Here is a 20,441-nt window from a genome sequence, read left to right on the forward strand (position 1 = left end):
ACGAAATAACCGCCGAATGCGGGGCAGCTGCTCCTGTAATGCAGAGAGGCGCCCCCCCAACCCGACCACCCACCCCTCTCGAAGAACTGAACGAAGCCGCTTGCCTGCACACCAGACCCGAGAAGCGTATCCAAGCAATAAACAAATGGAAGCATCACTAAGGGCAGCTTCCCTAAATCTAATAGCCTCCAGAAGTGTTGGGCACAATTCCCATCATTCGCAATTACCACCACCTTGTCCCGAAATGATGTACGGGCCACGGGAACCGTATTCCAAGCTTTCGGACGATGCCAGATGGGGAAAAGGCGTCGCTTCCATCGAAAGACCGCGATTTAATGTGCTATGATTTCCACCACGGACCCGTACGTGGACGCATGTGCATGTGTGTACGTGCTGGTGGAAATATTGTACCCCTCAGCGCTCGGTTTCTCCGTACTCTCCGAAGCAGCTGACGCGTACTATTACCGAAGTTTTAAAACAGTGCGCCTATTAGTAAGAAAGACTGAAGATTGTTTTGTTTGGCTGCAACCTTTTTCTCCGAACTTCCACGGAACGCCAAGTTAAATGGCGTTCCTAACCCAGCCAGCAACATACGCATCGGACTCCCAATTACAAACATACAATCGCGCACGTGGCCGTTGTCAGCGTGAATATCCGACGACCCCAACGCTCCCGCTGACCCTGCTTTCCAAACCACCCGCCGCCCCTCCTCGGCCCCCAGGTCACTCTAGCCCCGCTTCTCCTCGCCCCCTCCCCCTTGGTTTCCCAGGCAACCACTTGGACGGAGCCCAGGAGCGACGCGGGCGAGACATTCGGAAATGTCTCCTCCCTCACGGGAGGGCCGCCAAAGGGGCTGATGCGCCTTCGCCTACGTCGGGCGGGCCCGGCTCCCTCCGCCACGGACTCCGTAGGGCTTGCGCTGCCAACTAGGGGAGCTCGAAGTTTACTCAGCTCAACTGCCTGGGTTGGAGGGGAGCTCGGGAGATCTTTTTGCCCGCCGCCAGCCACCACTAACGCCTTCGAGGGGGAAGCAATGCTCCGGGGAGTGCAGAGATCGCTCTCCGCAAAACTGCGAGCTGGGGGGCCCGCCTTTTCCGTATCTTCTTCTCGACCTTTTGCTTGCAGCCCGACCACTGACAGGTGGTGAGTCCGGCTTCAGCCCTTCCTAGTATAGTTGGCGGTGTATTCTTGCGTCTCTTTCAGACAGCACAAGGGCAGGAGTAGCCTGGACGATACCTTACACGAATACAGCTTTGGCCTCTGCGTGGGCAGCGTAGCGTAGAGCGAGGCGATTAAATCTGTTTAAGCCCCCCGTTCCTAAAATTGGCGAGATATTCTCGGACATTAAAAGACCTTAAATGTTCATGATATTGGTAGACACAGGGAGGATGGATATATCTGGGGAAGGTAACAGACTCTAGGTAACTGCAAGCCATTTAATTAATTAATTGCATTTTATTCCACCCTTCCTCCAAAGAACTTGGCGTGCATACCGGGCCCCTCTTTAATCTTCAAAAAAATCCTGTGAGATAGAATAGTGCGTAGCTCGAAGCCACTCAAGAGGCTTTGTGGCTAAGCACAGTTAAACTAAGCTCTCCTTGATCTAATGACAGGATTGCCCACCCCATAATATTTAGGCCTGTGTATATTTCATTCCTAATGCATGCATGTATGGATCCCTCCAAAAGAACTGTGTCTAATGCTGGCAGTCAAAGGCACAGAGCAGCTATTTCACCTTTTATTTTTCAAAGGATTTTTGTTATTTATTGTAGAAAAAAAATGAAGAAGCGGAAAATACAGGTCAATGAATTCAGTATGATGAAACCTGGATATTCAGTAAAATGACAAAATGATTGCACAATAAAATATTTATTTGGAAATATCCTTGAATTTTACTGCTGTGCTTGCACAGCACACTTAACTTGGTTACGGAATTACTGTAACCTATTTTCTTGAATTGCACAATGCATTAAATGATAAGTTAACCAGACAGGCTGTTGTTGCCTAACAGGGTAAATCATAAACAGAAGCAAAGTAAAAACTTATTAAGCTTAGCATATTGTGCAAATGCAAGCATTAGACTTTAACTGACTGGCTGAATGTTATGGAACCTGTTCATAAACCTGTAATTCTGGCGCATTTAATAAGAAATGAACACAGTTCATGTGTCTGTTTATAAGTTACTCTTTGTAGCATTTTAGAATACATTAATTGGCCTTTTGGATAAACCAACCATTATTTGGGTAGGTTGGTGAAAATTAGATGTTTCTCCTTCCTCTCTCATCCATAATTTATGTTTAGAATTCAACAGAAAATGAATGAGCCATCCAGGGTAGCTCCCATTTGGGATGCCTCCAGATTAGGTTTTGCTTCATGTGCGTGATTTGCCTTATGCAGATTTTTTTATACGATAGAGGGATTATATAGTCTATCATTTGTAACTTTTTCATGTTTTTCTACTTGTTCTTCCATTTTTGTTCTTACTACAGAAAATCCATTGAAGAAGTATGCCTTGGAAGTGTCTTTGGCATATTATCATTAGACACTGAGAGATGTTGGCACAGTAAAAGATGTTCAAATGTCATTAAACCCATGCACATTGACTTAGTAGTGGAGTTCTCAGGTTGTGAGATGTTATCTACCCATTTTTGAACCTCCACAAAAGAATGCTAGCAAAAAAAAGTGTTCCCATTGCCAGTCTCTATCTTGTCTCTGTTGCATTTGTTCTGAGTCACTGCAGATGTTATTGTTCTGCTTTGCAAGTGTACCAATTGTTACGGGCAAGGTGAGAGAGGAGACAATTTCTCCACTACCTTTGCTACCCTCCTGGCAGCTGTTTGGGGTAGGCCAGGAAACAGGACTTGCTAGGAATCTTGGAATGTATTTGTGCAGTTAAGGTATTATAACAGAATCTTGAAAGCCTATTCTGAATTTTCAACTTATATGTTCAACTTATATCTAACACAATCAAGGCAGAATTGTTTTTAGTTTCTTTCTTATGCTTCCTACTTTCCCAGGACACAAATATCTTTTTTGTTGGTATTCTCTCCCTTCTCTGAGTCAAACCAACATTCCATCACACCTCCCTTTTCAGCACATAACCAGCCATCAGAGAAAACATCTACTAATCAGGGCACTACAGCAAAGGAGGAGGGTTGACTTAAGGACTCTATCTAATTTATGCTGATTTGTCTGGCTCTCCTCCCATGCCAGGAAAAATAAATAAATAAAGATAGACACACACACACACACACACTTCAGTAGAAATAATCCTTAAGAAGAAGAACCTGTTATGATTGTGCAAATTGTTAGACCCTGTACTGAGATAACTGTTTTGTTATACTGAATTTGACTGACTGTTGGACAACCAAGTCTGCTACTTCCCAGGAAGTGGGAAGTAATTAAAAGTGACAAACATAAGGAAGCTAGTAACTAAGCAGTTTACTTTCCCTCACTATTTCTGGAGATTGCAATGGGGAAAAGGGGTTTGTTAATATCTAAAGGTAAAGATACATTTCAAAATAATGTTAAAGCAGAATAGTTCAAAATCAGTTGGTGATTTTAGAATACAGTGAAACACTATTTTAAAGGTTTAATAGGGGAGATGTCTGTTATTCAGGAATGTCAGTTGAATGGAAGAGTTGGCATTACCCAAATGACACATAGCAGAAATTGGGTCTGCTGCATTGAACTCTAGTGAACTGAGGCTTCACTATACTGTTAAAATGGAATAGACACAATGCAACTCTGCTTCTTTCCTAAATATAATAGGAGTTCTACTTTGTTGGAAGCCTGGAGATACACCTGAGTCAAAAACAGAGAATGGGAAAGATGATGGGTATATATGGAGGCCAGGAAACACTGGGAATAGAAATGGCTGTGGCAAAGGCTAGGGATAAACCTGCATTTACATCTGTGATGATACCAACAACCAATCATTTGATGTCACTAACAAGACAATGAGTGACAACACCTGATCTAAAACTCTGCTGGTTTGGGCTTATGGCTCATAGTTTTCATTTGTGTAGCTTGAAATTCTATTAATATCCTTCAATTTAATTGTTGACACAGTATGTGAAGAACAGTTGATATTATGTTTTATGTAATTTTATGTAAAATATGCAGGAATGAGAAGCATCAGTCATCATATTTGTTCATTTTTTCCCTAGGGAACAAAAGCCATCTTCTGTAGAAGCGAAATGGAAAGACACAGCAGAAACTGTAATTATTGGAGGTGGTTGTGTTGGTGTCAGTCTTGCCTATCACTTGGCCAAGGCTGGCATGAAGGATGTACTGTTGTTGGAGAAATCTGAGCTCACTGCTGGATCTACTTGGCATGCAGTAAGTGAAATTTCTAATGTTTTAAACATGAAACAAAACATAATTTTTCTTTGCTTAGATTACAATTCATTTTAGTGAATTGTTATTAAAAAACTAGAAACAGGCTTTGGTGAGCCATTTAAATTACTGTGCAATGCAGTGGAAAATGCCATCCAGCTGAAACTCATTGATTACTGATGCTTAATGCTAGTGTGAAAGAATTACTTGTCCACTTGCAGCTGTTGTTCTGGCAACCAATTGCATGCTCAGCAATTGAAGGGAATGGTCCTGGATTACCACTGTGATATGGAACCCAGAGAGGCAGAAACAGTGTTCAATAACTACAGTATTACTTATGTTTTGTGGGACATGATGTATTTGGAGGCAGATGTACAGAGCTTCAATAATAAGAAACAAATACTTGTGGAGATAAAAATGATAAGGATCTACTGCTGCATTTAAAGTAAGATGCATCAATTCTGTTTTGTGAACTTTCAGGGTTCAGTCTAAGGAGAAAAACACTCTGATGTAATAGGAAGAGAAAGGTTGTATTCATAGAAAAACAGTCTATTTATATTTCAGTTAGTAGACAAGGCATCTTGCTCTGGAAGATCATAAGGGTTCCTGGCTCAGTAGTGGGTCCAAGTGTCATTGCTAGTACAAAGAAGAAGTTGTTTTCAGTAGTTTGCAGGCACAGGGTAATCCTAGATGCCAGATCATGTATCATTTTGTTATGCCAAGTTAGACATAACTAGTATGTACCATAATGTCTGAGATGGAAAACATTTGTGGTCATTATATATATTCTTATATAATTAATCATTAATAACCTTAGCTTCTAATAAACTTTATAACAAATAAAATATTTTTCTTCTAATATGAGAGAAAAATCACTTTTACAATTTAGTTTATGTTTTGTTATTAGAAGCTAAAACATCTAACATTCTCAGTCTGAAAACCTTAAAGTGCTTATTTTCCAAATTTTTGACTGTATACGTATCCAAGTATGATTGCTACATTTTTAGGCATGCATTAAGACGTACAGTTTAATCATTAAAAATCCTGTCCTTGAATTATACCTCCTGGAACTAAGATGGATTAATTGTTGGATCTATTTGCTTTGTATACCAGGCTTTTTTGGATTATTTCTAAAGGAAGCTCGTGGTGTTTCCAAGAGTTCTCTGACAATATTTAGAAGAATCTGAGCATTGGAAAACTTTCCACCATTTCTTTTATTTAGCTAAATCTCTTTTCCAAAGTTGCCCTGGCAGGGAGGAAGGCTGACAGATCTGAATGCTTCACCCTTAGGTTCTGAAAACTATCCCTTGGATAGTATCTGGTAATATTGGATATGCCAGTATTTGGAAATACCTAGACAGCATAATCTGGATCCTATTTAATACTCATCAACGAGTGAGGGGGATTGTGTAATAAAAGATGCGTCTGTCTTTTTTTTCTTCTCTAATGCAATATTCTGTTCTCTGGTAACAGCTGATCCCTTTAACTGGTGTAGCTAACCTTTTACCAGCAAAACAAGTATGCTCCAACTGGGTTTCTTGTAGCATTGCCAAGTTGGATTCCTGCAGCTACATGGGTAGGACACAGTGACTATGCTGTGCTGGGAGAAATGTAATTGAAAGCCATTCTCTCCCATTCATAAATCCTACCGAAGGACAGAATCAGTTTTATTAGACAGAACAAACCATATTATTGCCTTGTATTATTAACTATGAATTAGATTATATTACATTAGATCAGATTAATGCATGGACTTTTCAGTCCTGTGTGAAACAGGCAATGCAACCACATGCAAAATATTAGCTAGAATCAAAATGCCATTTTAGATTGCTAAAGTATAATAAGTGAGTCCAAACCTGGGAAGTCTTAAAACTTCCATAATTTGCTTACTATATTTAACTGTTTGTAGTGCTACCACCCATATTGTCTGTAATCTGCTTGCCATTCCTCAGGTAAGACATCAAGTTGCCAGCTTAGACATACTGAATATGTACCTTCTGTAGACTGAGACAAGGTTAGGAATACATATGCAGGAAGATTACCCAACCTCGTCCATTTCTGCTAGAGAGAAAAAAAAAATATTTAAATGTAAGCCGGGATTTAGATATGAAGGCTATAATAAAGGAGAGAAGGAACTTTTTTCTACTAAACCTTTGCTTTAAGGTTATAATCTACAAGAATCTGGGAAAATCCAGAAGAAACAAGCAGGGACATTTGCAGAAAGCTGAGATTTTCTCAAACTGACAAAATATGTATCATGACTTCATGATACACATTTCATCATTTGCTTGCCATGTGGATGCCATGAAAGAAAGCAGGAATTGTTGGCTACAGTGATCCTTTGTCTCTAAGGTATATGTAAAAATTTAGCTGGAATCTCAGATTAGATGTTTGATCACTTTGTGTACATGCTAAAATTTAGCATTTATTAACTTATTGTTTCTGATGTTCATTTTATCTATGTAAGCTCAGTATGTGTCTATTTTGTGCAACTCTCTTTAAACAGAGTTTCCTATATGCAAAAACAGATCAATATAACTTGTGATCTACCCAGGACTTTACATATTTCTTATCTTCATCTTTTGGAAATCCTTTTTACATTGCTTTTCTGTGTTTTAAGCAGCCTGTATTTTATATCTCCTTTGTTACTGAATATTTTACATGTACCTTCTCTTTTTCCTTTTTTAAATAAAATCTAATATTATTATCTCCTATGAGAGCTTCTTTGCACAAAGGAAGGGGGACTGATTTCCCTAATCACACGCGTCATGATACAGACGTAATAGGTGGTACTATGGAATTCATTTTGTTTTTATCATTTTTTTTCCTTTGTATTTGTCATAGGCTGTGGAGATCCAAACTCTTAAATATTGGGAGGAAGACAGGTAAAGGAACACATACAAATCCCAGAAAATAAGTGGGGCCAACAGTAATGATCAAGCTGCACCAAGGGCAGAACAGGAAGCATAGAATTAGAAAGTTTCCAGAAGAGGTTTGAGACCACCATTCTTTCACCCTACAGCCCTGTTGCCACACTGCTACTCAACCATTCATTGCAAAACCTGGGATGCAGAAAATAACAGGCTACTAAAAACCTATTTATTATTTATTTCTTGTGTATTAGCCTCTCTGCAACTAAATGGCTCTTACAATAACATGCAGAATAATAATTTAAAAAATCATCCTTTCTCCTAAGTTTACAATCTCAAAATGACATGGCACAGAAGAAAAAAAGCAATGGGGAGAAAAAAGGAAAAACACATAACTTTTACATATTTATAACTATTTGACTGTTGTGACAAGAGCCTGATAACAACTAAGGAGAAAAACCTATATGGGAGAAGAACATATTTTCTTGCAATAAAATTGCCATGCTATATATTGTTCCATATATTGCAGTTTCTTCTCTGGAATTATAATTATCTAAGTCAACATAGGGACTTGCGCAGCGGCTTAATGATGCTGAAAGTTGCTGGCCAGAAATGGTCGACGCTTCAGCGGTTCGAGTCCAGCCTTCGCGTTAACAGGGTGAGCTCCTGTTTCCTCCCCAGTTCCTGTCAACCCAACAGTTCGAAAACTCATGTGAGTAGATAAATGGGTACTCTCACTCCGGTGGGAGGAAAAATGCTGGCGGCGCCTTGCAAAAAGGAGTTGGGAGCAGTTGCTGGTAAGCGTGAAAAACTGGGCGCGCCCAAAAAAGGTGTGAAGCAACGGAAACCCCGCCTCCTGTGCTCGCCAGCTGAGCTCTGCTCTAGGAAGGAGGCTCTGGCAAACCACTTCCGAAACACCTTGCCTTGAAAACTGCAAAGGACTTGTCCAAAGCAGTCACTGCAGAGTCGGTAACGACTGAGCGCAGATTTAAAAAAAAAAAAAAAAAGTCAACATGGGAATGCTTTTCTTGGTAGTAGCTACATTTTTTGTTACTATTATTATTTGTAACCACAATTTCTTCCACAAGTCTCCATAATTTGTTTTCCTTCAATGGTTATCCATTGATCCCTTGCTTAATAATCCATATAAGAAATTTATGTCATAATATATTCTTTGTTTGTTACTATGAAAACCCTAATTCTAACCCCTATAGGTTAAAAAACTAATTTCTCAGTTAGAAAACAGTAAAGCTTCTAGTAAAATTTAATCTTACCAGAATTCTTAAAATTAAACCCTACATTGCAGGCATCTGTGCTTGCTTCTCTCTTCACAGCCATAAATAATTTTTATGTCTTCCTAAGGAATGGCTCAACTCTATTATCTAAATTTGCAAGAAAGGTGATAAATGTGTCCCTGCAAATTATCAACCAGTTAGCCTTTTATCTGTAATTAGTAAACTATATACTAGATTTCTATATTATAAACTTCTGGAGTGGATGTCCTCTGACAACATTTTGGCCCTAGAACAAGCTGGCTTCAGGTCTGAACATTCAGCCATGAATCAATGTACCATACTACATTACTTAGCTGAGAAATATTACAGCGAGCCCAAAGGTGCCCTCTCTGTAGCCTTTTTAGACCTGCCACCTTTGATTCTATTCCACAAGAATGACTCTGAAGGAAATTAGCCACTACAATGATAGATCGCTGCCTTCTTAGGCTAATAATGCTATTATACAACGGCGCAACCACTCAAGTAAAGGGTAATATCCTTGGAGATTTAGTTGAACCCATTTTCTGTAGCAAAGGTGTGAAGCAAGGCTGTGTCCACATCCCACTACTATACAACTTTTACATTAACAATATTGTTGAGATGTTAAGTCAGAATTCCATCCTCCCTCCCTTGCTTACCAGCCCATCTCTGATGATGCAGCCATACTGTCTGTAACCCATGTAGGCCTCTGAAGATGTCTTGAAGCTCTAACACTTTACTGTTCTAGAGAATACTTACAAATAAATTACTTCAAAACAAAAGTACTGATATTCTCTAGGAAACACTTTAAGGCCCCAATTAGATGGACAATCAACGGCAAACTCATCAAGCAGGTAAAATCCTTTAAATATCTAGGTTTTTATTTTCAGTCTTCTACCTGGTGGTATACCTGAGTATACAAGAGAGCTTCTAGTAAAAGCCCAAAAAGTATCCTAAATTGCTAAATTTGCAGGTTGTAACGATTATGTCCCAGCAGCTATTAAACTATTTAAAGCCAAAGTTCTGGGCTTGGTACTGTATGGTCAGTTATGTATTTATAAGGAGTCTCCTAATTTAGAAGCAATCCAATCAAAATTCTTGTAAACCTTACCATAGTTCTTTATTCAACTTCCAGTGCTCTATCAGGACTAGAATTAGGCTGCATTTCCCTTGAGGCCCAATTAAGACTTTGTCATGTTAGTTTCTGGCTGAAGCAAGTCTATTGGGGAATTTCTTTAATTCATCTCACCTTGCTGCATAAGTTCTCTTCCAATCTAAGAAGACAAATTAATGACGACTTGGTGTATTGCAGTCTTACCCTGTCAGCAGTATGTGCTTTGGAACTTGGTAAAACCCTGGCTGAACCAAAGCAGAGGATTTGGGATCTGGATATCCAAAATGATTGTGCCAAAATCTCCCATTCCTTTTATAGCACAATTGTTCCTCCTCCCTGGACTATCCCTAGATATTTCTTTAACATCTTATATGTCCACATAGAAGTCTATTTACTTTGGCCCGAATTGGGGTGCTACCTATTAGGATAACAACTGGTAGATATATAAGGCTCCCATACAAAAGCAAACTTGTTTCTGAACTCTGAGGTAGGATCTATCTCACATGCACTATTAAAATGTCCATTGTACACCCAATGGTGATCAGGTTTAATACTTCCAATTGTTAATAACTCCAATTGCCATTGCAGTCAGGAAGTTATAACTCTTCTCCTGGGTGACTACGCTTCAGAAATCTCTAAGAAGTTTGCAAAATCCTTACCAATAGCAATAGCTAGTTTCTAACAACTGTTAGAACGGTTTCTGTCTGATTCCTCCCTTATGCTATTAACTGTTAGCTGCTAATTGTTTTAGGATTTTCTCACAATTTTTATTTTTTGTAATAGTTATTGTATCATATGCTTTTTTAAATTATTATGTTTGGTCTTGGACCATAAATTTTGATTGATTGATTGAAAACCTCATCCTCTCCCTCATCTAAGCTAAGTTGGAGTACCTGTTGTATCACCACTAGTCCTTCCTCTTGAGCACCCATGTTGTGTTGAAGGGCAGCTCCAATTTTCCAACTTGCTGCCCATGAAGTATATCTAATTCCTGCCCTTCTCCCACCAAGAAGCCCCATTAGTAAACTATATTTTCTGTTCTGTCATAAACTTTGCATATCAGGGCATTGTGTTCTAGCTTGTCATTCTTGTTGCATGCAATCATGTTCTAATAAAGCAACAACAGATTTGGTTTAGCTGGAGTCTGTAACGTTATACCTTTGTGTTAGATAAACAGCCCATTGGGTAAGTCTTTGGTTAGAAACAGGGCATGTGAGGTGCTTGCAAAAAGTATTTCAAGGCTAAATAAACCCCCTGCAAAATACTGGAGCTGTTCCTGAATATAATTTAAAAGTCATAGCACAGACTTTTTGGCAGGTACTATATTTAGATTCAGGACCTGTCATTGTTCATGAATCATAAACCACTGGAACTAACTTTCCATCTTTTGCTTTTTGCAACAGAACTATCTCCATAGCCTTATTTGACCAACTAGTTCTTACCAGAAATGGTTTCTTACAATCTGGATGTCATAAGGCTGTTTCTGGTTGCCTACAATTTTAGAGGCTGTAGAACCTCATCCTGCTCTGGTTCCTATTCCCAATGAACTCTCCTTTTAAATAGTTAAAATAAAGGCCCTGTCTTATCAGCAAAATTCGGAATATCCTGTTTAATGAAATTAAAAGCCCCTATAATTGTTTTCATTTCCTTAACATTTCTTGGTGGAGCCATTTCCACTAAGACAGGAACCTTATCCACCCCAGTGGCCCTCCCTTCTCCATCCAATGTTGCTCTTAGGTTCTTTGTCTTAATTTTAACCAGTTGAGCCTTTTTCAGATTCATTTGAACCCTGTATCTCTTACCAAAATTAAGACTCTGAAGGTTCATTCCCTAACTTCCTCCTCAATCTGCCCTACAGTCAGAATATCCACATTTGAGAAAGCACTATCACTATCAGATTTTGGTAACTAATCCAACACTTGTGTCACATAATAGCGGACTATCGCTCAGCTATTTTGAAACCCTTGAGGGATGTGCATGATACTGAATTGCTGTCCCCAAAAATAAAAGCAATTCAGGCTTGACACTCTGGAATCAATGGTAAATTAAAGAAGCAGTTAGCCAAATCAATCGCACTAAACCATTTAATTTCCACTCCTATTTTATTTAGGAGTTCAGATATGCTAGCTGCAGTTGGAGCTATTTGTGATATCTTTTCATTAACCTGTTACAATCTACAATCATTCCATAAATTTTATCATCTGATTCTAAAACAGCCCAGATTGGACCATTGAAGGGACTAACAATCTTCTTAATCACCTCTGCCTTTTCTAAGTCATGTACGATTTACCCAGTGCTCTTTTCTCCTAGCTTTGGCAAGAATATTGGGTGGAACAAGTCTAGTAATTTCTACTTTTAAGTGTTTTTTTTTTTAATTTTTTACATTGGCTACAGTATTCCTGATGCATACCTGAAACTGGTTTTTATTTGTTCTACTGTGGCAGAAATAACTTTTGAAAAGGAAACCCATGAAGATTTCTTTTTCCCACCAATTGATAAAGACTGACTACAGTACAAAATTTGTGCTGTAATAACTAATCCTTTTCTAAAATCAAAGCTGTGGGTTTTTTAAAATTCAATTTATATGGCTACCCAACTTACAGTGACTCCGGGCGGTGTACAGAAATCAATTGGTTGCCAATTGATCTCAAACAGCCTTTACAGGGACTTGGAATCCTACTAATTTTAAAGGGAACTAGAGTCTGGTTAAGTGTCTGATTTTCCCATTGTACTCAGTAGTCATTACTTGATTACACTTGTGTGTCCAAAAGGGAAATGTTTAGTAACAGAGTTTTCAGTTCCTGAAGCTAGAAGAGTCTTTACTGGGATATTCTGAATGTAACATTGCTATGAAGCAGGATCCCTTTCAATTGTTCCCCAATACTGCTAAGGGAAATCCTTTTTTTAGCCAGATAGGCACCTACGCCCCAATTCTTAGAGGATTCTAAGAGATCCATCTGCCCCACAGCTCCCACATTTTTCAGCATCTCCATCAAATCCCACATTTCCTTTTTAAGCTCTCTCTTGTCCTTCTCTTTTTCAGTACCTTTCTCTCAGTCCCCCAGGTTCTGTTTGGCATCCTGTAAATCCTCAGTAAGAATATCCAAAGTTCTTGGATCATCATTAGGTATCTTCCCTATCTAAGGTCTTTCTGGTCTTTCTGATCCTCCTAACACTCCTCTAAGCCAATCTCTAGTCCAAGGATGTGTTAGAGCAGATCAGAGTTTCAGGTCTCTTGCATCAAGATCTGGCTCTGTTCTACAAATCAGTTGGAATAAGGGAAATCTATATACAGTACAAATTCAATAGGGCCTTCTTTCTGTTGTCTCTCTTCTAGATCCTTCATATTTAACTGTGTTTGAGAGAGATCATTTTGCAGAAATTTCTTTAGATCTATAATGGCATTTGGATTTCCCTACCCTACATGGTCCTGAACTTGGATAAGCATTCATTATTCTAGCAATTTCTTTTTGGGGAGATGAGGCCAGAAAGCATTTTACAGTGATAGTCCTAGGACTGTAAAACAGCTTCCCAATGAAAGTGAGATTGGCACCTATAGCTAGTTAAGATGAAATTCTTCTGGTGGGCTTTGGGGGAATGAATTATTTTATTATTTCTTTATTATTAAGTTATTAATACTTTTACAATTTTTTTTAAATTGATGTTTTGTACGCTAGTGGGAGTTATTGAGATGTAGTAGTATCTACCAGATTGGTAGATTGGCTGGATGGATAGATGGCTGGATGGCTGGATGAATAATCTAAGTAGACTCTGAGGTCTACAAAATGGGACTTTGGGGACTCCATGCACCTTGGTCCACAGGTTAGTTTATTTAATTTGTAACTCACCTCATTCAAGAATTCAAGATGGTGTGTGTAGTGTTCTTTCCTCTGATTTTACCCCTCAATAACAACCCTGAGAGGTATGTTGGACTGAAAAAGAATGACTGGCCCAAAGTTAGCTTCTATGGCTGAGGATCATCTTGAACAATTTAATTCCTACAAAGGTGCCATTTATTTATATAATTATTTCCAAAATCTTATAGCAAAAGTTCTAATATTCCAAATTTATTTGGTCCCTTAATTTGTTTATAACTCTCTTGAATTAAAGCCTTATTTAGCTTTTTGCCATTTATTTTAAATTCTTAAGCTTATAGTTAATTTTTCTTTTATTCTGGAATGAAGGTAAACTCAACAGGTGGCTTTGCAAACTTGTCATTTTGAAGATCTCTAACTTTAAGATAGTAAATAGGTCATTTCCGAAAGTGATTAGAAAGTGAGGCTAGCAAACCCAATGTCCTTAAAAAGACCCTGCTGCTACTGAGAGCAAGATGGCTTCCCTTTGTCTCCCGGCACTCAAACCCATGGGAAACTACTGTCCTGTGGTCTCCTCACGAGGAGCAGCTGTCCAGAGCACAAGTAGGCAATCTTCTGTCCCCTCCTTATCCAGAGAGTTTCCAAGGGACTGGTCTACTCGCCAGTCCTTTGGTTGTAGCTGTGACGTCATCTCCACTTGTTTGGAGACATGCTAGCTTGCCATTCCTCACCCGGAAGTCTGAAGTCAAAATTAATTATGAACAGAAATATATTGGATGCATTATAGTATGTGGAGGTGTGGTAATAAGAATTATGAAAAAGGATGCTTGGTGAATGAAGTGAAGGAGGCTGTGGACAAGAAACAATAAATGTAACAGAATTATTGTTACAAAACATGAGGATTAGAGAAACTAATCCGCATAGTGCATATGGAGAAAAAAAAAAGATAATTGCAAAGTGTTTACTCAAATAGAGACTTGAGAGTAAATTTGATGGAAATTAAAAACAGTTTTGGAGGTGGGTGAAGAGGGTTAACTGAAGAACCTGCAGCAGAATAAATGAAATTAAAAATAAAAGGAATTCATTTGGGATAAAACTGAAGTGAGGAGATCAGTGAGGGAATGTTGGAAAGAATATATTAGAGATTTTAATAGGAATCATAGTATTATGTTGAAGAGAGAAACTGAAGCAAATGCTTTAAAAGTTAGTGTCCAAGAAAGAGTTGATGAAAAGGAAATGATAAATGCTGTGAGAATGTTGAAAAATGATAGGATTGTAAGTGTAGACAGTGTACCTGGGGAAATGCTAAAATATGGATATGGTTTGCTTATGGAGAGACTGTGCAACTTATTTAACATGTACAGTATATGAAAGCAGTATTCATGTCTAACAATTGGAAGAATGCCGTTATTGTTCCCTTGTGTGAAGGGAAAGGTAGCAAGATTGTATGCAAAAAGTAAAGGAGGATTAGTTATTAAGCATGAACAGAAAGGTCTTTGATATAATTGTGATTGAAAGAGTTAGAACTGGATCCAAAATAAATTATTCATAGTTAAATACTTTAAAAATCAAGAACTTGTTAATAATGACTAAATTTTCACACTATCTTAGACTGGGAACAAACCATTGTCTTTATATTAACTTTTTGTTGGTCCTTTTTAAAGGCAGGTTTGACAACATATTTCCATCCTGGAATAAATCTGAAGAAAATCCATCATTACAGCATCAAGCTTTATGAAAAATTAGAGGAGGAGACTGGGCAGGTAATAAGCTTTAAATATATTGAATACAAAATACAGCATATTAATTATGTGAAATCTACAGTTTTAGAATGATTTGATTGGCATTTGTATACAAGCTATACAAGAATAGCATTTTAATGAAATTAATTCATTCATTAATTAAACAAATATTAAGCAGAAATATTATTTATGTATAGTCTATATATGATTAATGTCCCAAAGATATCTGTAGATGTTAAGCATTTTCTAATATCCAAGCATTATTGTTTATCTACAATGGCTCTGGAAATTACATTACATGTGAATTCATTTTGAACCCATTTATCTGTAGCACACGTTGATTAATGATTAATGTTTTGAAAGTGGTGCATATTAAATTGTTCACATCTTTGAGGGAGAACATATAAATACAATGAAAAAGCGTAATGGCATAATTCACTGATACAGTTACCACATTGGTGAAGCAAAATGAAAAAGCAAATGATCTTTGGCATCATGATGGAAATTCTGCTAATGTCACGATGTTGTACCCCTTATGGAAATCAGGGATAATTTTTCTTCTTCTGCGATATATATATATTTTATAATTCTCAATAAATTTTATGGAAAAATGCTTTCAATTTTTTTCCCCAAGGGATGAAAAGTTTTGGTGAAATTCTGAATGGGATGCCACTTACGTACTTCAACATAGTCAACTAGTGGTCTGCAGCTTCTGACTTCCCACATTTCAGTTAAACTCCCACTGAATATATTATGAGGGAGCATCTTCCATGGGGCTTTTTCAGATTCATTAGTTAGGGGAGCCAGAAGACTGTGGAATGTTGGAGGAATGCCTAATAGGAAAACCTGACGACACAGCATCATCTGCCACCTGGCAGTCATAAAATAAGTTCAAAAATACTATCCAAATAAATTCTAAAGCACCCTAAATATAAAAATACCCGAAGACTCTTTCACAAATATTTTGAGCAAGAGATCAAAATCCAGTGGAAACAACAGATTTTCAATTCACATGGAACAATACAATCCCATAGTTCATAATATGATAAAAACACTGCTCAGATGGAGGACATATTAAAGTATGAAGCACACACTGAAACATTTGTGAGCTAAATTTTCTAATATTGGTCACTATTTTATTCAATTTCATAAAAAGGAACCTAGATCAAAATAGATTTTATGATGATTATTTTGAACTTTATTGAATTCTGCAAAAGTGCTCATGAAGGTTCTATATTGGAAGATTGTGGGTTGCTATTATTTTGTTTTGTTTTGTTTCTTTCTCTCAGGCTGTGGGGTTTCACTGCCCAGGGAGTATTAGAATTGCATCAACTCCAACAAGAGTGGATGAATTTAAATACCAAATGACTCGAGCTGGTTGGCACCCCACAGAACAATATCTTATTGATCCAGAAAAAGTGCAAGAATTATTTCCTTTATTAAACATGGCAAAGGTATATAAATCCAACTTATTTATTTCCAAAACCTGTAAAATATTTATCAAATGCAAAGGAACATGTCTGAGATGCAAAATTGTTTTTTAAATGTCTTAATCAGCAGGGTTTTCACTGGACGTTTTGCCAGTAATGAAAAGAATGCACAACAAAGAAGTGAACAACAATGAAACAATGCAAGATTAGGATCAGCCTTAATCAATTTGAAGCTATTGTTTCAAGGAACCAATTTTAAGGAGACATCCTTTTTCCGCTTCCAAAATCCAGCTGTGTCTGCACATGGGTGTAGCCCTGAGACATCTCCAACACTTGTTAGCAAACTGGGGTTTGGGTGAGAGAAAGGGAAAATTATTAGACACATGACTGGAAAACATTTGTATTAACTATAGTCAATTTTAATTATATTTAACTGCAAGTAAAATTAAATTATTTTTATCCTAACACTCTGTCTGTGGTTTAGAGTATGGCAGTGCATCCCTTGGATCAGACTGATTTAAACAATTGAGAGTTAGTCTGACGGGGGGGAAGGAGATCGTGTCATCTATAAACTACATGTACACATTTATTACTTTATCCTGTAGGCTGTGCTGGTGCAGAAGCAGAAAGAAGTCTTCAATACTAATATTTATAAAAGAACCTGGAAATTCTGTAAAGGTCAATTTTTATTTGCAATCTATTGTTTATGACATACGTATCAATATCTGATAAGTGAAACAAAGCAGGCTATGAATAGTAGAATAAGATAGATAAATGTGAATAACCTGATTGTAATTAATGATTAACACTAAAATAAATTGAATTAACATGAAGTATTTGCTTATTTTGTATTCCACATGGTTAGATTCTGAATTTCTAGAAGCTATATACTGCTGCCAAGTTTTGTATTCAAATCTTTCCTCCTTTCTACTCGTTGTGGAAGCAGGGAGAAAAAGTAAAACTCATATAAGTAATATAAATTAATTCTGTTTGATACAGGTTTTAGCTGGTCTGTACAATCCTGGAGATGGTCATATAGATCCTTATTCACTTACTATGGCTTTGGCTGCAGGAGCCAGGAAATATGGAGCTCAGTTAAATTATCCAGTACAAGTAACTAATTTAAAATCTAGACTAGACGGAACATGGGAAGTTGAAACTCCACATGGAATAATTAAAACAAACAGAATTGTGAATACAGCTGGTAAGCGATGAATTATATTTTCCCGCCTTTATACGTTTAACAACAACTATAAAAACTTTCCATCTGGGCAGGAAGAAGTAACTCACATATCAAAGCATTAATGTTTTAGGAAATACCTTACAAAAGAGAGTAATATTTGCTTTTCACTCCATATTTGATGATCTCATGGAATATTTGGTTCTATAGTTTACAGGACAGAAAGATTTCCTTATTTACCTTTCAAGGTTAAATGATACAATAATAAACCAAGTTAATTTATCCTCAACTACATTACATAAATCAGTGGATGTAATTTTCACACAAATATATAGGATTAAGATACAATGCCAGATTTCCAACTAAGCCAACTAAGGCTTCATCCACATAGTCATTTTGTCTGTGCTTTCCTCTATCATCCAGGAGGAAATAGATGACAGGAAAGAGTTGAATCTCATGACTGCTCAGTAGGTATTGCTGAGAACATGCAACTGTATGTTCTTGGGGTTTTGGGGGGTGTAAGAGATGTGTTAAGCTGTGGAGTGCTCTAGGGTACATCCACAAAATGTTATCAAAATGATTATCAAACAGTTGACCTAACAACCATTAGTTGGCAGCAAAGAGTTAGAGTTTTTGTATCTCTTGGATGCCATCCAGTAGTCAGTTAGAACCATACAAATGAGATACAGCCAGTGGATAAATGTTGTTGAAGAGCTGGTGTTTGAGAAATGGTTTTGTTACAGATGTGTAGGTTGAAATGTTGACTTATCCATCAAAAAACAGCCAATAAAGCAACTGCAGAAGCCAGGGTTCTGGTCTCCCAGGCCCCCCTGCAGTTGGAGCAATGATAAAGTTAGAAAAAGTCCCCTTGTCCACTCTCCCCCCTCAGAGAGCCCTCTGGACCACCTGCTCCATGGCATGAGATGAATGGAACTAGTACTCAAGAGCAGGAGTGAAGTGTTTTCAGTGTTTGTCTTTTGAGTGCTTTGGGTTTCATGGTACTTTTTGGCAATTCCCTAGCAGACCTTCCAGACCAACAACAGCAGCATCTAAAGCTACTTTCACACATGCCCTACATTGTCTGTAGAGTGATCCATGAGGTAAGAAAACTGGCATCAAAGCAGCCATTCCCCTGGCATATCTCCCTTCTCTGTTACCATTTGTAACACTACAAACTACAAACATGTAAGTTCATGCAACTTGAAGCAATGTACTGAAAGGTTAAAAACACAATATAACAATAAAAGAACAGAAATAACAAAGAGCAGCCCATAGAATACCCCCAAAAATAAAACTTGTGTCAGTGAGTTTCCATATCCCCTGGCTCAGGGCTTGTTGGAAGAGTCTGGTCTTCATGACCTTCCTGAAAGGCAACAGTCTCACAGCCATGCAGACTTTAAGGGGAATGGTATCCCAGCATGAAGGAATATAGACTTGGCCTTGGGGATAGAGAACAAATGAGCAAACCATTAAGGAGGTACTTTCAGAAAATATTATTCAGTCCTGAGAAAGAGGAATCTGAAAAAAAAGCTTAAAACAACCCCAGCTTGATTTTGTTTGGTATAAGATGGGGCAAAGAGAACTCTGATGGGCTTTCAAGATTCTTTTACTATACCCTATAACGTTTCTCAACTTCAGCACGCTGGCTGGGGAATTTTGGGAGTTGAAGTCCACACATCTTAAAGTGGCTGAGGTTGAGAAACACTGCTCTACAACAGTAAAGTAGCTTTCCTTGAATCCCTGCATTCTCTGTTTCATGATCTGGCTTACCTCTGAGGGCTGACAGGAAATATCTGGGAAAGCAAAAGCAAGGCATGGGGACTAGGAAAAAGAACCCCTGAAAGGAAAAGGCAGATGTTGGTAGACCAGTCTGCATAGGTTTTTCTCATCCTCTCATCAAATTATTAAACTGAAGTATGCCTGGATTCAGTGTTTAGCCAAAGGAACATTTGGAGCTAATATTGATTACCGACTTGGGATGCTGTAGGTAAACAAAACTATGGTGAGCGTATGTTCCTAACACTGTTGGAGCCAATCTTCTTTCTTTGTTCCATATCCTCCTCTTCAAAATAAATAATTTGCTCTGCATTTTCATGCCAGGCTTAGTGTGCTAAGTTCAGAGTGATTTCATAGGAAACAGCTTACCTTTACGTCTCATCCACTTGCTCAATTTCAGAGAATACATTACTCAATTTCCAAAGCATAGTTCAGAATATTCAGCAGTGTGCATGGCTGCTTCTTCATGGTTACATCATTGCTTCTGCCGCTACCAAAACCTTTATGGCCTTTTAAATTTGACAAACACAAACTCAAATGCGTACAGTAAATAAATACTTTCTCACAAATATTTTCTCTCTTCCACTTGGTAGTTTGATATTTAATAGACAAAATTATGTGCTGTGTAAACATTCTGACAGTATGCATAGATGTAATTTTTTTTTTGTTTGGAGGCAACTCTTTAATTTGAAGATAGTGGTAAATTCTTGGTAATAAAATGGCAAGTAGAGAGGCTTACTTACATATACGAAGGACGATACTGGAAGGAAAGAAAAGGTTAACCTTTGCTTTGTTTCCAGTCTCCATATCATGACTTGGTCTTCATAAAGAGTAGCATCCAAATTGAAACCATAAGTGTTAAAACAAAATTCTTTCTGTTTAAGTACAAATATGCAAAAAGTTCTAGGATTAATCCAGGAAGT

At 37.8% G+C, this 20,441-nt stretch overlaps 1 protein-coding gene across 5 annotated transcripts in view; it reads left to right on the forward strand.

Annotated features, from left to right (window-relative positions):
- The window catches only part of DMGDH (dimethylglycine dehydrogenase), a 105,253-nt gene that overhangs the window by 43,305 nt on the left and 41,507 nt on the right, over nucleotides 1-20,441 (forward strand). For 3 of the 5 annotated variants that reach the window (XM_088130077.1, XM_088130078.1, XM_088130076.1), the window contains 4 exons: nucleotides 4,170-4,341; nucleotides 15,055-15,153; nucleotides 16,422-16,586; nucleotides 17,562-17,766. In XM_088130077.1, coding sequence (XP_087986203.1) covers nucleotides 4,170-4,341; nucleotides 15,055-15,153; nucleotides 16,422-16,586; nucleotides 17,562-17,766 — 641 coding nt within the window. Of the gene's footprint in view, nucleotides 1-866; nucleotides 1,144-4,169; nucleotides 4,342-15,054; nucleotides 15,154-16,421; nucleotides 16,587-17,561; nucleotides 17,767-20,441 lie in introns of those variants that run through there. The other 2 variants (XM_088130079.1, XM_088130075.1) reach the window with 2 other exon arrangements.

This window comes from Python bivittatus, unplaced genomic scaffold (assembly GCF_059951505.1).
Source record: "Python bivittatus isolate LINGU-HERP-01145 unplaced genomic scaffold, Pbiv_v1 ctg000850_np1212, whole genome shotgun sequence".
Taxonomy (NCBI): Eukaryota; Metazoa; Chordata; class Lepidosauria; order Squamata; family Pythonidae; genus Python; species Python bivittatus.